The sequence below is a fragment of the Haliotis asinina genome, chromosome 12 (assembly GCF_037392515.1).
Source record: "Haliotis asinina isolate JCU_RB_2024 chromosome 12, JCU_Hal_asi_v2, whole genome shotgun sequence".
Taxonomy (NCBI): domain Eukaryota; kingdom Metazoa; phylum Mollusca; class Gastropoda; order Lepetellida; family Haliotidae; genus Haliotis; species Haliotis asinina.
The window spans coordinates 11,057,713-11,077,609 of record NC_090291.1 but is presented as its reverse complement, the minus strand read 5'-3'; the positions used below and the strand labels follow the sequence as shown (position 1 = coordinate 11,077,609).

The following is a 19,897-nucleotide window of genomic DNA, read 5'->3' as shown; positions in this document are numbered from 1 at the left end:
CTGTAAACATTCTGCATGATGAAGTTTGTCTTCTATGTAAAACCCTGATTTATGTCATGGATGAGAATGGATTTTCCTGATCCAGGGCCTAGATTTTCGAAGCTCTCTTAGCGCTAAGATAGTCGTAAATTGATGTTAATGCATGGCACTTACGACTATGATAGCACTAAGAGAGCTTCGAAAATCTAGACCCAGACTTTGTGTAGCCTGTTGGCATCATTTTCAAGAGATAATGAGGTGAGGGGAGGCATAGTGGTTCTTGTGTTCTCCCTCCTTTGATTCCCAACTTTGGTAAACACTCTTAGCAAGTGTGAAGCCCATTTTTGCAGATCAACACCATATTGTGTATTATGTACTCCTGAGCAGTGACCTTGAAGCTTACTCACACAGATGATTTGAAGGTTGTATCAAAGGAAACTAATATTTGTACAAAAGATCATCATTATTGATTGTCTGATGGCATTTGGAAATACAGATATGTAATTATAGCTATGTAATTGTTGATAGGTACCTTTGAGTTGGCAAGGCTATGTTTTGGATGTAAACAAAAATATCACACACACACACACAGAGAGAGAGAGAGAGACTCACACACACACTGCGTATACCTGCACCTAGTCTGTCTCAAGTCCCTGAACCACACTATTTTCAGCTTTTGACCAGCCCCCTCTGTTATGCTTTAGATGAAGCAAGTTTACCTTTCCTCAGGCTCTGCATCTCTGGTCTCCCTGGGGATCATTTTCAATTTATGTAGGTTAGTTTGTTTGTTCAGGGACTATGCTTTAGTCTAATCTGCACCAGAGACTTTATATATGGTCCCTGCCTGCACCCACTGTCCTGTTACTCAAGTGGTCTACATACCTCATGAAGCGTCGTACAATCTTTAGCAATACCTGTTTTCTGCCCGTAGCAGATGACTCTGTATTTCATCCACGGAACTACAATGCCCGTGGTGAGCGAAGTAGGTGTACTTAAATTGTAAGCCGAGCATTCGACTGAGACATCCGTGCAGTCCATTAAATGGAGATCTTTTTCGTGTTAATTTATCAGAGAGTAAAGCTTGCAGTTGTGGTGCTCCAGTAACATGACTTTGAACTATCAAATGTTCACTTAGACATTGATACCATTCTTTACGGCAGCCCTGGTCTGCCAAACACTATTGTAACAAAAATTCATGTCTATTTTTGGCTTCAATTACCGAGATAATCAATTTCTCAGCCATCACAGTGATTCCAGTCAAGATACCAGCCTTATGCTGCATTTAATTAAGATGGCCTACCTTTTGTGCAGTCATCTTCCAAGCTACAGTATCAGGTATAACAGTAAATTATGGCACAAGTAACGTCAGTCATGGTTACAGTCGCCATCTTGAATTCCCTGACGTCACGTTTGCGTGTCATGTGACCTTATGTCACCTATAAATAGAGCTGTCAAGGTTTAAGTCGGGGCGGCAAATTTGACTTTATTTGAAGGTAAGGTTCCAGGGTTACGACACAGCTTAATTCTCATTTTCGTATTATGGGATATCTTTATTGTATAACTTTTAATTAACTAGGATATTGTTAACACTTGGTCTGCTCTCTAAGTATCTAGTTGTAGTTAGGTGATTATTGTGGTTTTATTTTCAACCTTGTTGAGATCCGGATTCATTCCGGCAGATCCATTCCGGCAGATCCATTCCGACGGATTCATTCCGACGGATTATCCTTGGCTTATGGGAATCAAGTGTACAGATTACAGATACAGATACACTCACAGTCACAGTTGTCTATTGCAAGTCAAGCATGGTTTATCGCCTGTAGGAAATATTACAGTTTAATTTAATGTTTGACAGTCGCTGATTGTCTTCGCGATGCGGGGGGGTCCAAGGTCATTCCGACATGCTATGTTGACCTTATCAAGTTACAGTCTCTGATAAGGGTTTCTTACACAAGGGATTATTGGAATCGCCTACAGCCGACACATACGTTTTTTTAATGCAAGTTATAAGTGGGATTTAGCCTTATTCATACTCGTATCACATTGTGACAGCTGTTGGAGGTGTGGCCTCCTTGTCATTCATTCCGGATCACGTGTCTTCCGGAATACGTTGTTTACATTATCTAGATCCAGTTCCGGTTGCTGCAAGTTCATTCACTTTCCAGTTTCAAAGTTTATTATACAGTCTAATTCATTTAACAGCCAGGAGTCTCAGTCAAGACTGCCATACAGCAAGGCAAGACTTCTACAACCACGAAGACACGAGTTGACAAGCAAGATATCCAGTCCTGATGACAGACAAGGTGACAGTTTCGAGATCGTGTATTTTCAGTTTAGTGCTCATTAAATAAAATCGTTATTGGAACTTTATCTACTTGTTGTGTGATCCTTCTGCATATCGCCAGTTTCTTCATTCTTTGTATCTTAGGTCCTTGTGATATATTTTCACTGAACTTCGTCTCCGAACTCTGGTATTTATTTTGTTTCATTTTGTGACTGGGGGCAGCATCCATTACATTTGTGTAGTTTGTCTACTAGTATTTTGACTAGTCTTTGGCCGTGCCGTTACACTATTAATGAAAATATATTTAGTCATGTGCATAAATATAATTATCATTTATCTATTGGCACCATATTGGAAGGGGCATAATAATGTGTTTATTTCTCGCCGGTGAAGATACTGCTATGCAGTATCGCACTACACTAGCTTAATACTGCTAGACATGTCACGTCATAACTGTAAACCATTATGATAGTGTCACAATGTTGCAGAGTAATTAACAGAAATTTAATTTGCTTCGGTGAAAGATCAAAGCCGCCGGCAGTACGAAGTAACACGATAAATGCTCTATTTGCATTCCGTCACTCCGCCATTCTAGTCTGTCGTAATCCAACATATTGCCCCATATGATTACATTAATCACAGGTGTAACAAAAATAATTCAGAGAATATATTTTACTCGAACGTAAACCGTTATCAACAGTTGATCATCTTTTTGGTCTAGTTACGTTCGTCTTACCGTAGGGCGACAGACACATCAAAGGAACAGCGCCTTTGTTAGCCCTGTGCGAGGATTCTTAATTTAGGTCACCTACGCCGTCGTTTGTTTTCTGCCTTAGACTAATCGAAATTATCCTTAGAAAGTCATGAATTTCGCATCTTCGAAGAGATGTACAGTTTGCCCCTGCTACCGCCCTCGTGCTTTAGTTATATTAATTCCGGGCAAAACTATACTTTATTACAAAACACAATGGGCAACAGCGAACGTTATTTCCTAAACAAAACGCACTTCGATGCAATACCGTTTTTGTTAAACTCGTGAAAGATTTAGTGTCAAACTCGCTTTCACTCGTTTGATACCAAATCAATAACTCATTTAACAAAAAGGATATTACACGGAAGATCGTTTAATATCATATTTACATGGATATAGAACTTACGGTTGTGCGGCTTTAAGGGCTCAACATACGGTAAATGTGAAAACTAATACTTTATATAGCTCAAAAAGACATTAGCTTCCAGTGACGTTAGTCTTGTTTTGGCTATGAAACTACAGATAAATACGTCATATTTTGTGAAAGTACAAGACGAAAAGCATTATTTTTGTGTAAACCTGCCGCATGTCATTCGATGTTCGAACTATCAGTCTCTGGTGTATCTCTAGTTTTGTCACCCGAACTCTCAAAATTAACAAAAAATGGTCACAAAAGCAAGTTAAACACTTCTCTGGTCTTCATTTGGGGATATTTGTATATTTTGTAGAAGCATGCTGTAAAAGAAGCATTAATAACTTTTTTGTCTGTGACTAACCTAAAGTTCATCTGATGTACAGTTGATTATCTACAGGCCTCCATGAAGCTGGGATATCGCTGACTGCGGAGTTAATCCAGGGAAACCAATTATTGTATCACGTTTACTATTTGACATTTGCGTATAAACGAAAAGTACTGAGGATAAGTTTGCGTATGTAACGAAAAGTACTGAGGATAAGTTTACCTAGACTGCACTATGTTGTGCTCTCAGATTTCCAATGGTTGATGTAACAGGTGGGCAGAAATTGGGTCTGTGCCGGACAGATGTATTACACTTAGAAAGCGTTGTGTGTGCGTGCGTGTATATAAATTATACTCTCTCTTTTTGTATTTTTGATTTTCGCTTGTACTCGTCCGAACTGATGAGTGCTAGAGTAGTGAGTTTGCATATCGCAGTCAAATATGGCTACCCAACTAAGTTTACAACACCGGCTCAGTCTATATTTTATCCCGAGCAGCAGTTAGGGTAATAGTAGTTTGTCACACCGATCTTTAAGCAAATGTATCCAAGAAAGCCCGCGCAAGTCTAGAAAATGTAGCAAGTCTAGATTTTGACCGCTTAATCAGGAAATGGAGAAAGTCTCAGAGCTCCTTTTAATTACATTTTATTTTATTTTTTTACCCATTTTTTGTTTAAAATATGTTCATTTCAGAGATTGTTAGTACATAGTTGTTAGTATATAGTAACAGCAAATACCTTTCGTATAATGCCTTGTGGTATGACACGGCAGAGGATCGAACCTCCGAACTTCGACACATCCGGGTGGAAGCACTTTATACCAGTCCACTTTATACACTCACCTTGTTTTGAATATATTTCCAGTGGGCATCTCTATTTCAAGGTAAATACGGCTACATATGTTTCAGGTTGAGCTCGACATTACACACAGCCCATACTCATACACGAGAGAGAAGTTCTTTGAAAATGGAAACTTTGGTGCCTGACGCTACTTCCGAAGCATATCATGGTGGCGATGGGGTCGAGGATGTATGAAATATAACACCAATCTATGAAATAAGACCCATCCGGCTGCCCGAGACGGGCTAGATTTATGACGGACGGTCTTAATTTATAGCTGTCCAGACCCGATGGTCTGGTAATAATTTTAGATGACATGCTCCATACATCTGAGTGAATTCACCACTCTCAATATATATTTATCAAATTGGGCATTACATTTAGACTTGGCAATTATTGTCTTAACTTTGTCCAAACGAGGGTTCAAATCACTGTGTCGACATACATCATTACTAAAACAGCGACATCTATCGATGAGCGGACTTCTGTAAAAGTACAGCTAATTCGTCTTATTCAATGTAATATTATTTGCTTTGGATTTCCTGCGCTGATTAATTCCAGTTTGAGGATGTCTCTCTGGTTTGTGACTTATTTCATAGACTGATAAAATCGAAGGCAATACCCTTATGTTGTATTATACGCTTTCTTCCATAAATCTTGAGATTACGAACTGGTCCTCAGATACTAAACTTGTCCATCGATTTGTATCCTCGATATCCCCAGGGTATACGTTCCGATAAGTCTCCACTATACCCTGGACGCATCTACGGTTCTGCCCGATAAATTTATTACCTCCCTTTGCTGGCTCCGCCTTCTCACAGTAGCCAATCAGCTAGGCCGCCGTTATAACTGAGCTTGCCAGTGTCAACAAAGGTAACGGTCGCAACTGCGAAGGTTTGCTCGCAGTGCGTCCCAGATTTTAGGGAAATCATACAAACAAACTGACAGGTCCGAAACTTTGAAACAACATATGCAAGAACGCCTTCTAACTCTTCCAGAGAACCTCTACATGGTTTCTGTTGCCAAGTATAATCGGTTAGATAATTCATAAAACGAAAGTGAGTTGTGATTAGTTCGCTCAGCTTCCCAGCGTAGACACCTGACTGGATCAAAAGACAGTCAAGGGAGGTAATAAAATTATCGGGCAGAGCTGTAGATGCGTCCAGGGTATAGTGGAGACTTATCGGAACGTATACCCTGGAGATATCGAGGATGATAGATTTGATGCTATGGACATTGCCGAGTGTCACCACAACGATTCAAATGCCAGTGTTTAGCATGATGATCATTGGGTTTTTTTCTGGTTCAGACCCCACTCAGTACTTAGAACAGTAAAAAGAACTTGAATATTGCTAATAAGCGGCGATAAACAAAGACCAAAACTTGCTCTCATGTAGGCAGTGGCAGAGTAGGTCTAAATACCCCATACTCTCTGCCACAACCACCGGGGATCGGGTGAAAAAAATCATCCTGCCTATTTGATTGTAGTGAGTGAGCATAGTTTTAGGCCGCACTCAGCAGTATTCCGGCCATATGGCGATTGTCTGTCATTAGTCGAGTCTGGACCAGATAATCCAGTGATCAACAGCATGAGCATCGACCTACGCAACTGGGACATGTGTCAACCAAGTCAGAGAGCCTGAACACCAGATCCCGGGTTGATTGTATGTCACCGGTCCCCTGATACGGAACAGTAGCCACAAGCCGAACACCCAGACTTCATGATTTAATTATTATTCAGTCAGTTATTAATTGACTGCTGGGACCGACAACATTCATTCACACACGCACGCACGCACGCACGCAAACACACACGCACATACACCCACACAAACCAAAACAACTGAACACAGATTACAAATTACCTGTTTATTACAAGACAAAAGAGTACATAAACTAACTAAAATAAACTAGGTACATGTGATCTCGTACTTGGGGTACTTAGATTCGAAAAAAAGCTACAATGACGCCATGAAGATTCGATTTATGAGATGGATCTACGACAAACGTATAGATAACGCTTTCTAATGATAACATGTGTATGGTACAAAGACAGTGACTATTAATGCTGTAGAATTTCAACGGTCCCTTCCCAAGAAACTCAAACGCCTCTCGGTTGCACATATCGCACACGGGGCCATGATATATATAAGGTTGAGCACTAAAAATACTGGCCGGTATCCCCCATGGGGTCTAAAGCACCATCCTGATACATTACATCGTCAGTTCTTCACAGGCTAGTATACGATCTTCCATATCCCGTCAATACAAACGACCGGTGTGTAATAGTGATGTGCAAAGGCAGAAGAGCCAAGTTGCAATCCTTGGTAATGAGCACTTCTCCATGCAGGTGCTTTTAGCGAACCCTGTCGTTGTCTAATACTAACGCAATGCATTGAGCAGATGGCTAGTGCTAAGGTTCGTGTGAAATAATGCGTAAACTGAGCGCGCATTGGTCAGAATACTGGCTGGGTTCTCAAACTCGTGTTATTCCGGAACAAGTTACGGAAAGGACGGGTGGTGACGAATGGTTGCTTTTATAATTTTATGAAACAAGCTTTAGACTGATCACACCGATAATCGGTCGTTTGGGGGAAGGGAGAAATCTTTCAGTCGGTAAAGTAATGACGATGTGTACTACAAATCTACAGGGACCTAAAGTCGTCTATCTTTTGAGCAAACTGCAAAAACGAAAAAGATAAAAGACTAGAAAACAGACAGGTGGTGATGTATAAAACAATAGGAAAATACTTCTGAATCGCAGTGTTTGCACGTTAAATGCAAAAATGACAAATATATGCTGCCATGTTTTTGTCAGCAGTTCGAGTATGTAAATATGACAGGGGTGATAGTATCTTCATAGATACAGCGCCTGATTAATGAATCGTCCGTAGGTACAAAACCCGAAGCAATGGCATTTGGTATATACATGGTACAACAGCTTCACCTGGGTATATATTCTAATCGACAATATCAAAGAGGTAGATTCAAATGTCTTATAAAAATACAACATTTAAATTTGATTTTTTTAAAAACTTAGAAATGTTGTATTTTGTTTTGTTTTTTCTGTGAAAATTACGTTCGTACTTCGGAAAAAACATCCTCCTTCGACTAGCATATTTCGATATTTTGCTAAATGAACGTTTATTCCAATGTGGCTATTCGCACATGCGCAGTTGGACCTGGTCCAAGTCAACACGAACTTGAACTCCCCACACCACCGCAGACATAGACACAGTATACAAAACAATACAGAACGCCAGTGTGAGGAGTCCGAAAATTTGAAAATGTTCTATTCATGACTTGATTGTTTATTCTTTTTCGTTCTCTTCCGTCAATTTGACTTTCTCTTCAATTTTCTCGTCCTTTTCTTCGATAGAGTTTTGAGTGTTCTGTGTGTCGTTCATTTCAACCAGCTCGGTCTTGGCGCCCTCTTCCGCCTCGATGATGGGGTCCACCTCCGTCTGGGCTGGGGTGTAGGACTGTTTGTGGCGGAGGAGGCACTTCTTGGCCTGGGCCACGGTGGCGCCGGCAGAAAAAACGTACTCGTACAGAAGACCAGCGATCACGCCCCCGACGATTGGCCCAACCCAGTAGATCTGGAACAAAATACACAAGGAATCAGTTTTTTAGTTGCAGCAGTCGTAAAAGTTTAGGCAACAATTGAGAGTGTCATAATAATATGGGTTCAATTTCCCACATGGTGGTATGTGTGATTCCCACTTCCGGTGTGCCCCGCCGTGATATTGCTGGAATGTTTTTGAACTAGGTCGATTAAGGTTGGAATTTGCGTGTGCATGTGCAGCGTGTAATTCTACCGTGTTTATTTTTATCAAGAGGATGTCTGAATTAACTCAAAACATAAGGTGGTACGTTTTGAATTGAAACTGTATTTTCTGAAGTAACACATTTCGAATTCTTTTGAAACATGACACCTTTCATATTTGTGCAAATATGGTGTCAGTTAAATTCGCGCGTGTAGAGTATTTGTGTATTCATTTCCTTATTCTTGCCTTTCTTGTGCGTTGTTTACGTAAATTTAAATCGGAAATAGGAAATTAATAAAACACTCTAAGTGTGTTCAACAATGGAGAGCAAGACGCAGGAAAAGAAATAGGGATTTTAGTGAATGAAATGTTTTAAAATCAAATGTTTAATTTGGTCTGCAGATGTTATAAAATATTTAGATATTGACAAAATAAACATACATGGGCGTGTTGCTTTTGAAAACAGAAAAACAGCACCGTCGATCAACTTGTCATCACGAATTTACAAGCATAGCCATAACCCCTAACACATGTCGAGAATTTATACGGTAAGGCGCGGCTTTATCACAGGCTCAAAGAGCTGCATTAAATTCCTCACTTGTCCTTGCGTTCGCTTTCAACATCAACACAAATCTTAACCTTGGCTTAAAGTTTACTCGACAAAAGGAAAATCTAAACACGTGTACAATCTTGTAAACACGAGACTCCGATGCTTTCTGACAAAAACATGCTTAAGTACATGCTACTCTCAGTCAGCGCCCCCTAGCGGAAACCTATGTTTACCGGGGTCAGAGGACGCCTATCTCAGCGAGATAAGACCACCCCATATGGCCTTGGATGGTAATTCGCGCTCATATAATGGCTCTGGCTTCCAGAGCTAGTGTAACTCGTGATTATCTTTAATGCGACAGTTCTAGAGTTGTGTAGTTGCCTGCGAATGGGTCTGAAATTCATCATGACGTGTACCGGAGATTACCCATATGTCTGTCTATTTAGATAACTCTAGATACTTCATTCTATCGAGAACACGTGGTTTTCGGCCAGTTTGTTTATGGGTTTTTCGATCTTAGTAAAGAGTACCCGAGAACAAACGCATTCGTCTTGAATCAATATATTCTTACTCATTGCTCCTTCCGGAAATTACTTCTGCGGTTGAATTTGTATGATAGATGATGTATTCTTGAGGGTTTTTTATCAAATAACTTATGTACCTTTTTGGGGACCGAGCAAAGATATTTTTATTGTGCAGCTCTGACTGAGCAGTCAACAATTTGTGAAGATTTTACTTGACAGGAAAACAAATTGTTTACTGCTTGACAAGTATTTGATGAACCACGACCTGACAAATGGCCCTAATTTGCATATATGGGAACGCCCTCCAGAACATTCCATTTGAAACAAGAGGGAAACAGGTTGTCGTCTAAATATTGAAAAGTGTGAATCGTGTCGTGATGGTGTTTTACTGAACTAATTCGTTCTATAAGACACGTGTTAAAGAGTAGCGATATTGATTTCACGCACGGTCACCATGTATTGCACGTGTTAAATCGGCAACGTACCTGTAGCAACCAAGTGTTTCAGTCCAGAAAACCCCGCCTGCTTGTCCCAAACGCGTTCATTGCGATGGCTCATCTAATACTTGTCAAGCAGTAGTTATAAGACTGACTTACTCAGGGGAAGTAACTTTTCCCTAACGTAATGTAGGTCGGAGTATGATGTTATTGTGTTATAAATGATATTGCAATGTATTGAACAAATGTCCGTCAAAATATATTCGTAAAGGTCATATAAGGAAACATCCGTATCTTTGTCGAATTTAAAATATCTGTTTTCATTTTATCGCTATTGAAACAGTTGATTGTTTACCTGAAACAGAAGCTGTTTTCACCACACATGGAATATTATATTTAACTCATGTTTTAAGTACAAACATTTTTTTTTCAAAATCCGCTTGATGGCTACGCGCAATGTGCTTGGAAAACAACCCTTCAAGGTGTCTAAACATCTTTGCATTGTTTCATTTTGCGTCTGTTGACATTGCACTTAGTTCAAATATGTGCGACAATTTCCTAGGTCGTTGGACTCAGGGTAGTTGAGCGGGAACGCTTTTTGAACATGATTAGTGAGTAGTTTTTCTTGCAAAGACGCAGAACGGTTTATGAAACTGATACAGCTAATTACATTCCTGACGACTTGTTTTCTTGGTGTTGCAAGGCAAAAAGAATTCCATATGAGACGCGCCCTGGGAGGGTGGGGTAGGGTGAGGGGAATGAGATGCTTTCTGGGGACCGGCAGGGAAATGACACATTTCCCAGGGATATAAAGTAGTACAAATACTTTCGGGGTAAGGGGAGGTACAGCGCTGAGGAGAGTATTAACAGGGAGGACAGAGTCTGAAAGTCATTATTTTGATATCGCATATTTTCGCCACCGTTTTTTCAGATAATGAACCGGGTAAGATTGAAATTATCACTAACATACATACAAACAATTCTTAAAACCATTATGAATTTATAATCTTAGATCAAATATATTAAAATTGGTACGTTGTATTGTTACCCTGCCTTACCGTATACGTTTTAAAGAGACCTGTGATCCATTTGGTTTTGTTTGTATGTAAATATATATTTGTATGTTTTTTTTTAATAAGATAACTTTCCAGGACTTGTAACAATGTTAAAATTCACAATAAAACTCTCGCGACTTGCAAGATATGCACACATTCTAAGTTCAGAAAGAGGAACGACGATAAGTTGGGGAAGATGTTAGTGGTTCCAGATGCCACAAAGGGGGATAATTATGTTTATCTGGGCGTACAGTTTGTACGGTGTACAGACACATAAGCAATGTCTCTAGATGAGGGTGTAGATGTAAATTCTAAGGGGCATTGTCCATGACGAACACTGGCGGTGATAGATTGCAGACCTGATGGACATAATTGACCTGGTGTCTGTTTATACAGACACTGATGATGGATGCGTATCTTCAACTGGGATACTGGCGTGCAGGAACAAGGAACCGATTGTACCAGCAGGCAGTTAGGGTTCATCTGACGTTCTGAGATTTGACGACTTCCGACTAAGTTACACTTTTCACTAATTTACCATGTATTACATTTTCATCCTAGTGATGTTTCTGTATGTATATAGTTGAACATTGTCATTGTTTTACCATGGAACAATTCTGAATCTTGTATCTGTAGTGTCTCGAGTGAGTGAGTGACCTGGATTGAAAGCACAATATGATATCTTGTATCTTTGGTGTCTTTTGTCACTAATCTTTCTTTCTGTCTTTTTATTTCATTGTTGTTAAACGCTACACTCAGTACTAATAATCGAGTCGGACCTGACAATCCAGTGATCAACAGCATGAGCATCAATCATCTAAACAATAGGGATACGACGACTTATGTCAGCCACGTCATTGACCACCCGATCCCTCTTGCTACAACCATGGTTTGCTGAAGACCGGTTCTAACCCGGATCTTGTTTGATAGTTTGAGAGTGAGTGAGTGAGTTGGGTTTAAGGCTGATTTTAACAGTTTTCCAGTTATATCACGGCGTGTCGTGTTGCAAGATGAACGTTCGAAGTGGGTGAAGGCCACTAACGTTTACCTCCATGACGAAACACACGGACACGAAATCATTTAGCAGATATGAAATAACAAACTTATTAAAGTATGAACGGTACAGCTCGGCGTCGTAACGTGGACGTGTGTGTCTTAAATGGCCCACGCTGGTTTGGTCGCCTTAGGGGCCGCAATTCGCTGTTCAGTGTCGCGTCGTTGTTTAACTGAAATATATAAAATTGCCCGGATTTCCGAACACCAGGAGGCGGTGGTGTACCCTAGTCGTCAGAACGTTCGCTCGCGACGCCGTAGTCCGGGTTTAATTCCCGGGTTTAAGCCATTTTCTAGTATCCCTCGCCGTGATATTGCTGGCATATTGCTAAAAGTGGCGTAAAACCATACTCACTCACTGACCGAGCACCAGCAATCAGGGCTCCCTTGCCCAAAGCGATCGTTGCGCTAACTCCCATACTTTAACATAGACTTACGACAGTCGTAGTGCTTCGTGAAACTGATCCCTGAGTTGGTCGGTGACCAAGTTGATGACGTGGATAGACTAGGAAGAAAGGGTTTCATGGCACTCCGAGGGTGTGATCTTTGGTTATAATGTGGGATAATGAGGTCATTGCCTGGTCATTGTTCAGTTATATATTAGCCGACATGCTGACAATGCTGAGTTGCTGACAACGCTGAGTGAGTGAGTTTAGCTTGACGCCGCACTCAGCAATATTCCAGCTATATGGCAGCGGTCTGTAAATAATCAAGCCTGGACCAGACAATCTGGTGATCAACAACATGAGCATCGATCTGCGCAGTTGGGAACCGATGACATGTGTCAACCAAGTCAGCGAACCTGACCACCCGATCCCGTTGGTCGCCTCTTACGACAGGCATAGTCGCCTTCTATGGCAAGTATGGGTTGCTGAAGGCCTATTGTACCCAGGGACCTTCACGGTCAAGGGTGGCGTTAAACAACCAACGAACGGATTTCGAACTAAAAGTGTGCAACCTACCCAGTGATCACTCCATCCGCCAACGATGACTGCTGGGCCAAAACTCCTGGCAGGGTTCAGACCAGAGCTTGTGAAGGGAATCTGAAAACAATAAAATAGGCCCAGTGAGTTCAAAGGTCATAAAATAATTACATACAAATAACAAATAAAACCAAGCATTTAAAGTGTTAAACGTTAAATACTGTTTGTTAATACTTATAGCGTTCGGAGAATCTAACTGATTCGTTCTAGTCGTGAATAACAAACCCGGCGACATAAAGATGTTAATAAGTGAGTGAGTGAGTTTAGTTTTACGTCGCACTCAGCAATATTCCAGCTATATGGCGGCGGTCTGTAAATAATCGTGTCTGGACTAGACAATCCAGTGATCAACAACGTGAGCATCGACCTGCGCAATAGGGAACCGATGACAACCAAGTCAACGAGCCTGAGCACCCGATCCCATTAGTCGCCTCTTACGACAAGCATGGGTTGCTGAAGGCCTATTCTACCAAGGGACCTTCACGGGTCAAAGGTGTTAATAAGGTTCCGGGAATAATTATTCATTAATTTAAATTATTCAGTAATTCATATGGTCAACGTAGAACACTTTCTCTATAATTCAGATTCTAGTACTTTTGGTGGGATTGTGGCCCATCCGAGATTCAAACCCGAGCCGCCTGAGATATAGTTCCCTGGCTCATCGAGGATGACGTCAGCTAGTGCCGATGCACTGTTGACCTTGTATGTTGATAACTGGTGATTTATGATAGAAATTCTTTTAATTTCAGTGGAATGCTATGTTCCTATCGAAGTTCTTAATTCAGTCCCTCCCCACCGCGCACCAATCTGATACAACACTTGCTACACCACGTTCAATCTAGAATATAATATATGGTTCAAGAGCATGCCGTTTTACATCAACACCACCAAGATTGGTTTTCATAGGCCTTCATGTTTATTTCGTTTATCAATACCGCCCAGAGCTATGTTTATTGCTGGGAAATATTACTGGAATTGAAAAATAACTTGATGCTTAATGACACACAAATATTCCTGTGTCAGCTTTAACAAACTATCAGCACATTCCGAATGTCTATAGTCAGCGGTACTTCTTAACTCGTGTCTTCGATAATGAACCATGGTTCAACGTTTCGCCTGTTTATGGTCCTAGCTTGCTCTGGTGCTGCAATAAAGGATTCTAAGTTCAGAGTAATTGGTTTTTCATACAGGTCGTCATCTTTGACACATTAGTTCATAGCTATCATGTACATGTTATTTCTACGCGATGGGCGTAAGTGATAATCGGTAGTACACGTGTTGGAACAGGTGTTTCGTGTAAGTCCGGTTTATTGGGCGTGTAATTCAATCCTGTCATAACAAACCTGCTGAGACACAGCATGGACTCAAATATTGCCGTTGAAGTGGTATTTCAGTTTCAGTTCATTCCATGTTGGAAGGAATTAAATTAAAGGAATTTATTCCCGAAAATTTTGTTTTTAAATCATTTGTTCTGGTTTTCAAAAATATATGATTGGGTGCTGAAAGAGCAATAAGTGTGACGAGTAATTTTTCGGATGCTAGGGTAACACGTGAAAAGCTCCAAAAATGCATAGATTTAATAGGGTATATGTATGAAATATGTAATCTTATATTTGTTATTACATTGAATATTTACAACAGATTATGCATTAAACAATGTCATTGTACAGATCAAATACTTATGACCTCTTCAGACCAGAAGCAGACTCACTGGGTCTCATTACTGATCACAGCAGACCTTCCCAACACTATCCCAATAGCTCGTGGTAATCAAAACATTAACCATGATTATATTTCTATATTTGCTTGGATATCGTTACTGTAGCAAGGTCAGTGACAGGGTAACTTGGAACAGGAAATGGTAATAAGCAATTATTTACAACGCTGTAGTCGTGTAGACTGGCCCCATATAGTTATGCCTTGTACCATGGAAACAGTTGCGTGTGGGAGCATATGTTTAAATACAAAATGCCCAGTTTTGCTTCACAGTGAACAAAGAGTGCCTCTGTGGCCTTGAATCCGAAGGGGTCTAATCCGACAAAGTGCAATTGAAAACGCCAGTCGCCAGAAGCTAAACCTAATTTAGATAGGAAGCTGGGAATCTCGTTTCACGCCCACATTTTGAAATTTACGCCGCTCCAGTCTGGGGGTCATGGTTGAGAGGTCAAGGGGGCGTGGCACTGTAAACATGGTTGTGTTGGGGGACGTGACTCAGTGAATGGGAAACAATGATGCGAGTAATGATGGACAAAGGACATAGGGGTCTTTGTAAGGGGCTTTATTGTTTACTGTTTGTAGATGAATTGATTCTTCTTAGGGGATTTTACAAATCTGAAACCTCGCAAAATAATTCAATTTATTAGTGTTTTAATAAAATGTATTCATGAATTTACAAATTTGTGTGAAAACGCTGCAGTACAGTAGTGACTGTAGTAGTAGTAGTAGTAGTAGTAGTAGTAGTAGTAGTAGTAGTAGTAGTAGTAGTAGTAGTAGTAGTAGTAGTAGTAGTCTAACGTTTACTGTATACTTCTAAATGAAAACTACCCCCTGTTTAAACTGAAAAGGGAGGCCCCATGAGAACGTTTGGACGAACTACGTTTTGCTGTAGCACTTAACAGAGGAGAGGAACGTCGGTGATGCTAGCATTAGCAGTTACAACGTTCATGCGATAAAAGCCATTAGCGGCACCATTACATCATCATCATCATCATCATTATCAACATCATCGGAATAAATCGCATAATCTTATTTATTGAATAAATTGCTACTTCTACACACAGCGATGACGGGACATCCTTATTTATTTTCTAATAAAACAACCCATAAAATAAAAAAAACCACATTCCTTAGTTCCCAAGAGTTTGAAAAATATCTTTGTAAATAGATACCCTGTAATTATACCACGGTCTCTGAGTGATTTTCAAAGTGTGACCTAGAAAACCCGTCGGTATCATTAGCATAGTGAGATCAATACAAGGGGCTTTTACGCTTTCATGAATAGCTGATTGAGAGACAAAGGTATTTGATTTATGGGTGCCAGCTTTGTTAGTTCACCCCCAAGATTGTTCCGATCCCCGAAGGCCTAGCAGCCGCATGTGAAAGAGGCATTCATGGCAGGTGTTGGTGGGGAGGGGAGGGGGAAGGGGGTAAATAATCGCGTGCTCAGTGCAACCACCTAACCCTCTTCGAGCGTCCCTACCCTCCCGCGGTGACTCTTGAAACACAACACCCCCCACACCCACCCCACCCCCACCCTTCCTCTCTCGACGCGTCAGTCACTGAATTCCCCCTCCCCCACGTCAGTGTTTCGCCCGTTCAGACAGAAGCAAGAGATGTGATCAAAGCCTCCCGGGACTGTCGGCGACACTACGAGAGAAAGAGAGAGATGTCGCCAAGGAGATTTGAAACTGACCAATGAGAGTTCGCCATTATGGTACTGGCATATCACTGCGTTTTATCGTGATTCATTGTGTAATTAGTCTTTGAAACAGTCAAATGGTTAGGAAAACGAACCCTGACCATGATTTATCATCCACCAACTCAATAAATATTCAAATCGAGATGGCTCTGAAGTAGTAGTTTATATGAACAAAAATCGCTTTGAAAGAAACTACTCTGAATCAATTTGCATAATCCGATGACTGAGTGCCCTAATTCAAAGGCTCTTCATTTCTACACGTCAAATTAGCTTTGAAAACAGCACTGTTCTCATTAACATTTTGAAAGCGGAAACATCCACTTTACAACTAAAAGTACCATTAGTGATCAAATAAGCGCGGGAAATCGTACCATACTGGAACAAAACATGCGTTGAAGCCATCAGCATATAGTGACGTAACATTCAGACGTCACTCTGGTCCACATCCGGGTCCTAGTCTGGCGTTTGTCAAACGCCACATGTTTACAGTCACCGACAACTCAGACGCCACTTTGTTTATTTTCCCTATAGTTTGCACTTCCACCGACGCGAACGTTTACAAATTTACCCCAGGAAGCCAAGGTAGCAAAATCTTGACATTGCGCGTCCAGTAACATGACGCCTTCGGGGTTTTTTTTTGTCTCGCATTGTTTTTTGTCTCCTAATTCCACTGACAAACGAAAACCTATCTTTTATCAGTGACAGACCCGTTCAAACCGACTCCCTATCGCATAAATAGAAATTCGACCCGACGAACTGATACGATCGAATGAAAGGACTGCTGTTTTTCAGCACATCTATCTTGACATTGAAGGCACTGTGTAAAACATGGCTGAAGTTTTTCGATAAGCTGCGAGATCTTGAACGAGTTGACGAGGAGACAGCTGCACCCAATGGCTGACTGGGCGTGAGGAAGTTTATCTTCCCGATATTTGATAGTTATTCATTTATACAGAAGTCGACACCCATTTCTAATGAAGAGTAGGATATAATATGAGCAGCTCTTAAACCAATCAAATTTCAATCCGGACTAACAAAAATAGCCTCCATTATGCCATTGTTTTTGCAAGGGGCGTACATTTTTACTCTATTAACATCATGAGAAACATTATTTACATTTGAACCCCTGTCATAAAGATATCAAATCGTGTTTTAATCTATGTGACCAAACACAGAAACAGTATGTGGAGACAATAGTTTATTTACACCATGAACACCGTGTTAATCTAAAAGACTGATTATCTGCATTAAGATACATGTTCTTTGCGTCAATAATCTGATTAAAGAATGAGTCAGTTCTTCATACGATATAAGGATTTGCCTTTCAAAGACGCCTTTTCTGTGAGTAAACTAAAACTTCTCCCGCCATGAGTAACTAAGAGATCGTTACTTTGTTACTTCCGCGTTAAATCCCACGTGCACTCCGTATTTGTTAGTTCCCATTTATCAATGAAACCCTAGCTCCATGGCAAATAATCGATACCACAGGTTACGGACGCCTCAACATATCTGGAGATAAAATACACCCTCTCTCTAGGTGTAAGTGATGGTACAGGAGACAGTTTGTATTATATCAAAGGATGTGGTAGTAATTGGTACTCGAAATGATACAATTGATCATTTAGAAATTATAATTCAATAAGATTTATGATAAAATATAATTGATTTATTATGTACCTTCAGCCATAAAGTGAAAACGTAATTCAGTCAAATGAAAAATGACAGTACGTTTCCAATAGCGTTCATTTTTTGCTATAAAACATAAATACAACGTAGCTTTTTCCATAGTTTTGTGTGTATGTATTTATTTCACGACAGTGTTTTGTTTCTTTAAAGTTGTGAAAATATAGCCAGTCTGGATGATGCATTTGAGCGTCAAGGGTTTGACATATAAATTAACATTCAGAAAGACACACTTTTAAACTTATTTTGGCAAAAGCAAAGTTTCTGTTGTTTTGGCAAGAGCTTTCAGTAGAAGTGACTTAAGAAAAAGTTTACTTACGGCGAACAAGTGGCATACTGCGACAGCCAAGCCGATGGTGAGAGGGGCTGATCCGCGGAGATCTTTCCTCACCCCGTCATTTGAGGCAAACACGGCGATCACCAGTACAAAGGTAATTATCAACTCTACCCCGAATCCTTGGGGTGCTGTGACGCCGTTCTTCACCACGGTGGAACCAAGGGTTCCTCTCATGCCACTTGGTGTGAGCCCATACAGAATCCCTGCCCCCAGGATTCCACCCAGGCACTGAGCGATCATGTACAGTACCCCTCTGACGATGCTGACCCGTCGGGTGACGAGGGTGGCGGCGGTGACGGCAGGGTTAAAGTGACCGCCACTTATGTGGAAGAACGCCCACACCATCGTTCCGACGGCAAAACCGAAAGTTAGGGAGATCTGAACAACGGTAGGATTATGCGGGTCGGACCAGTTTAGCCATGATCCACACCCTAAAAGGACGATGAATAGGGTGCCGAAAGTCTCGGCAGCTAACGCCCTCCACAAGTTAGGGCTCACCAAATCCTCGAAATTTTCCTGCATGATTCCGTTCTTCATGACCGAGCGTGCCAGTGCAGCGTCTTGTGCGTAACGTCAAGTTTTATACCCCCAGCTTCCCGTCTCCTCATTGGCTGAAACGTCAAGGCTTCATAACAAACTCTCCCAGCCGCGCGTTCCCTCCCTCTCCCTCCCTCCCGCCTGGATGTCAGCCCAGCGTCCCAGCGCGGGGGATGAGCTGCATTCTGTATCCCCGGACATGTGTCCTGCAATGCCAGGTGTCAACGCGGCATCATCCTGATATAATCGCCATTGTTAGAGCTGATTTCTATTACGCTATAGTCGCTAATTGTAGCAGCTTACCATTAGAGGAAATTACACGTATAGCATTTCCTGGGGAAATCTGTATTGTGAATGTGATAATTGGACCGACGTCTTTGTATGTGACATGGGAAGGGTGGTTGTGTTCCCCTACTTATAAACTCTCCTGCCAGTTCACTAACAAGGCCGGGAGTGTATGTAGCGTTTATCGCCGTCTCTTTGTGCTGGTACGGTTCTTCATAACTTAACAGCCGAGCGATTCACCATCGCTATCGACAAATGGGGAAATACAAACACGAAATATTACACAGGAAAGTAGCTGTTTACGGATGCTGTCTGACAAATATTAAACACAAATATGAGACACCAGAAAAGGGTTGAAGTATCCCTTAACCGCATATAATAATCCCTTGCCGCCCTCAAACAAACAGGTCTCTTTGGCAGGTGGCCACTTGCTCAGACAGGGCACTACAGGGGCTGCTTCAGTGAAGGGAGGGCATTAGACAATGTGGATGTACGATTTGAACAGTGTCCAGATTTAAATTATTATGCACGTTCAAATGAAAAAGGTTATTTTGCCGAAATCGGAACGGTGGTTATTGCTTAATCAGACACGTGATGACTTTCGAATTATTAATTAGACATCATATGACATTACACAAATGATGTCTTCTAACGACATTTAGGTGTTCAAACATCTG

The 19,897-nt window shown here is 41.1% G+C and overlaps 1 protein-coding gene across 1 annotated transcript; it reads right to left on the bottom strand.

The window, feature by feature from the left end:
• Nucleotides 1-6,445: 6,445 nt before the first annotated feature.
• On the bottom strand, nucleotides 6,446-19,278 carry LOC137257726 (aquaporin AQPAe.a-like). Its single transcript, XM_067795134.1, has 3 exons — nucleotides 18,381-19,278; nucleotides 12,940-13,020; nucleotides 6,446-8,190 (listed from the first exon to the last, which is right to left on the bottom strand). Exons 1-3 carry the CDS (start codon nucleotides 18,933-18,935, stop codon nucleotides 7,903-7,905), a joined length of 924 nt encoding a protein of 307 aa, XP_067651235.1. The 5' UTR covers nucleotides 18,936-19,278; the 3' UTR covers nucleotides 6,446-7,902.
• Between the last annotated feature and the right edge of the window lie 619 nt (nucleotides 19,279-19,897).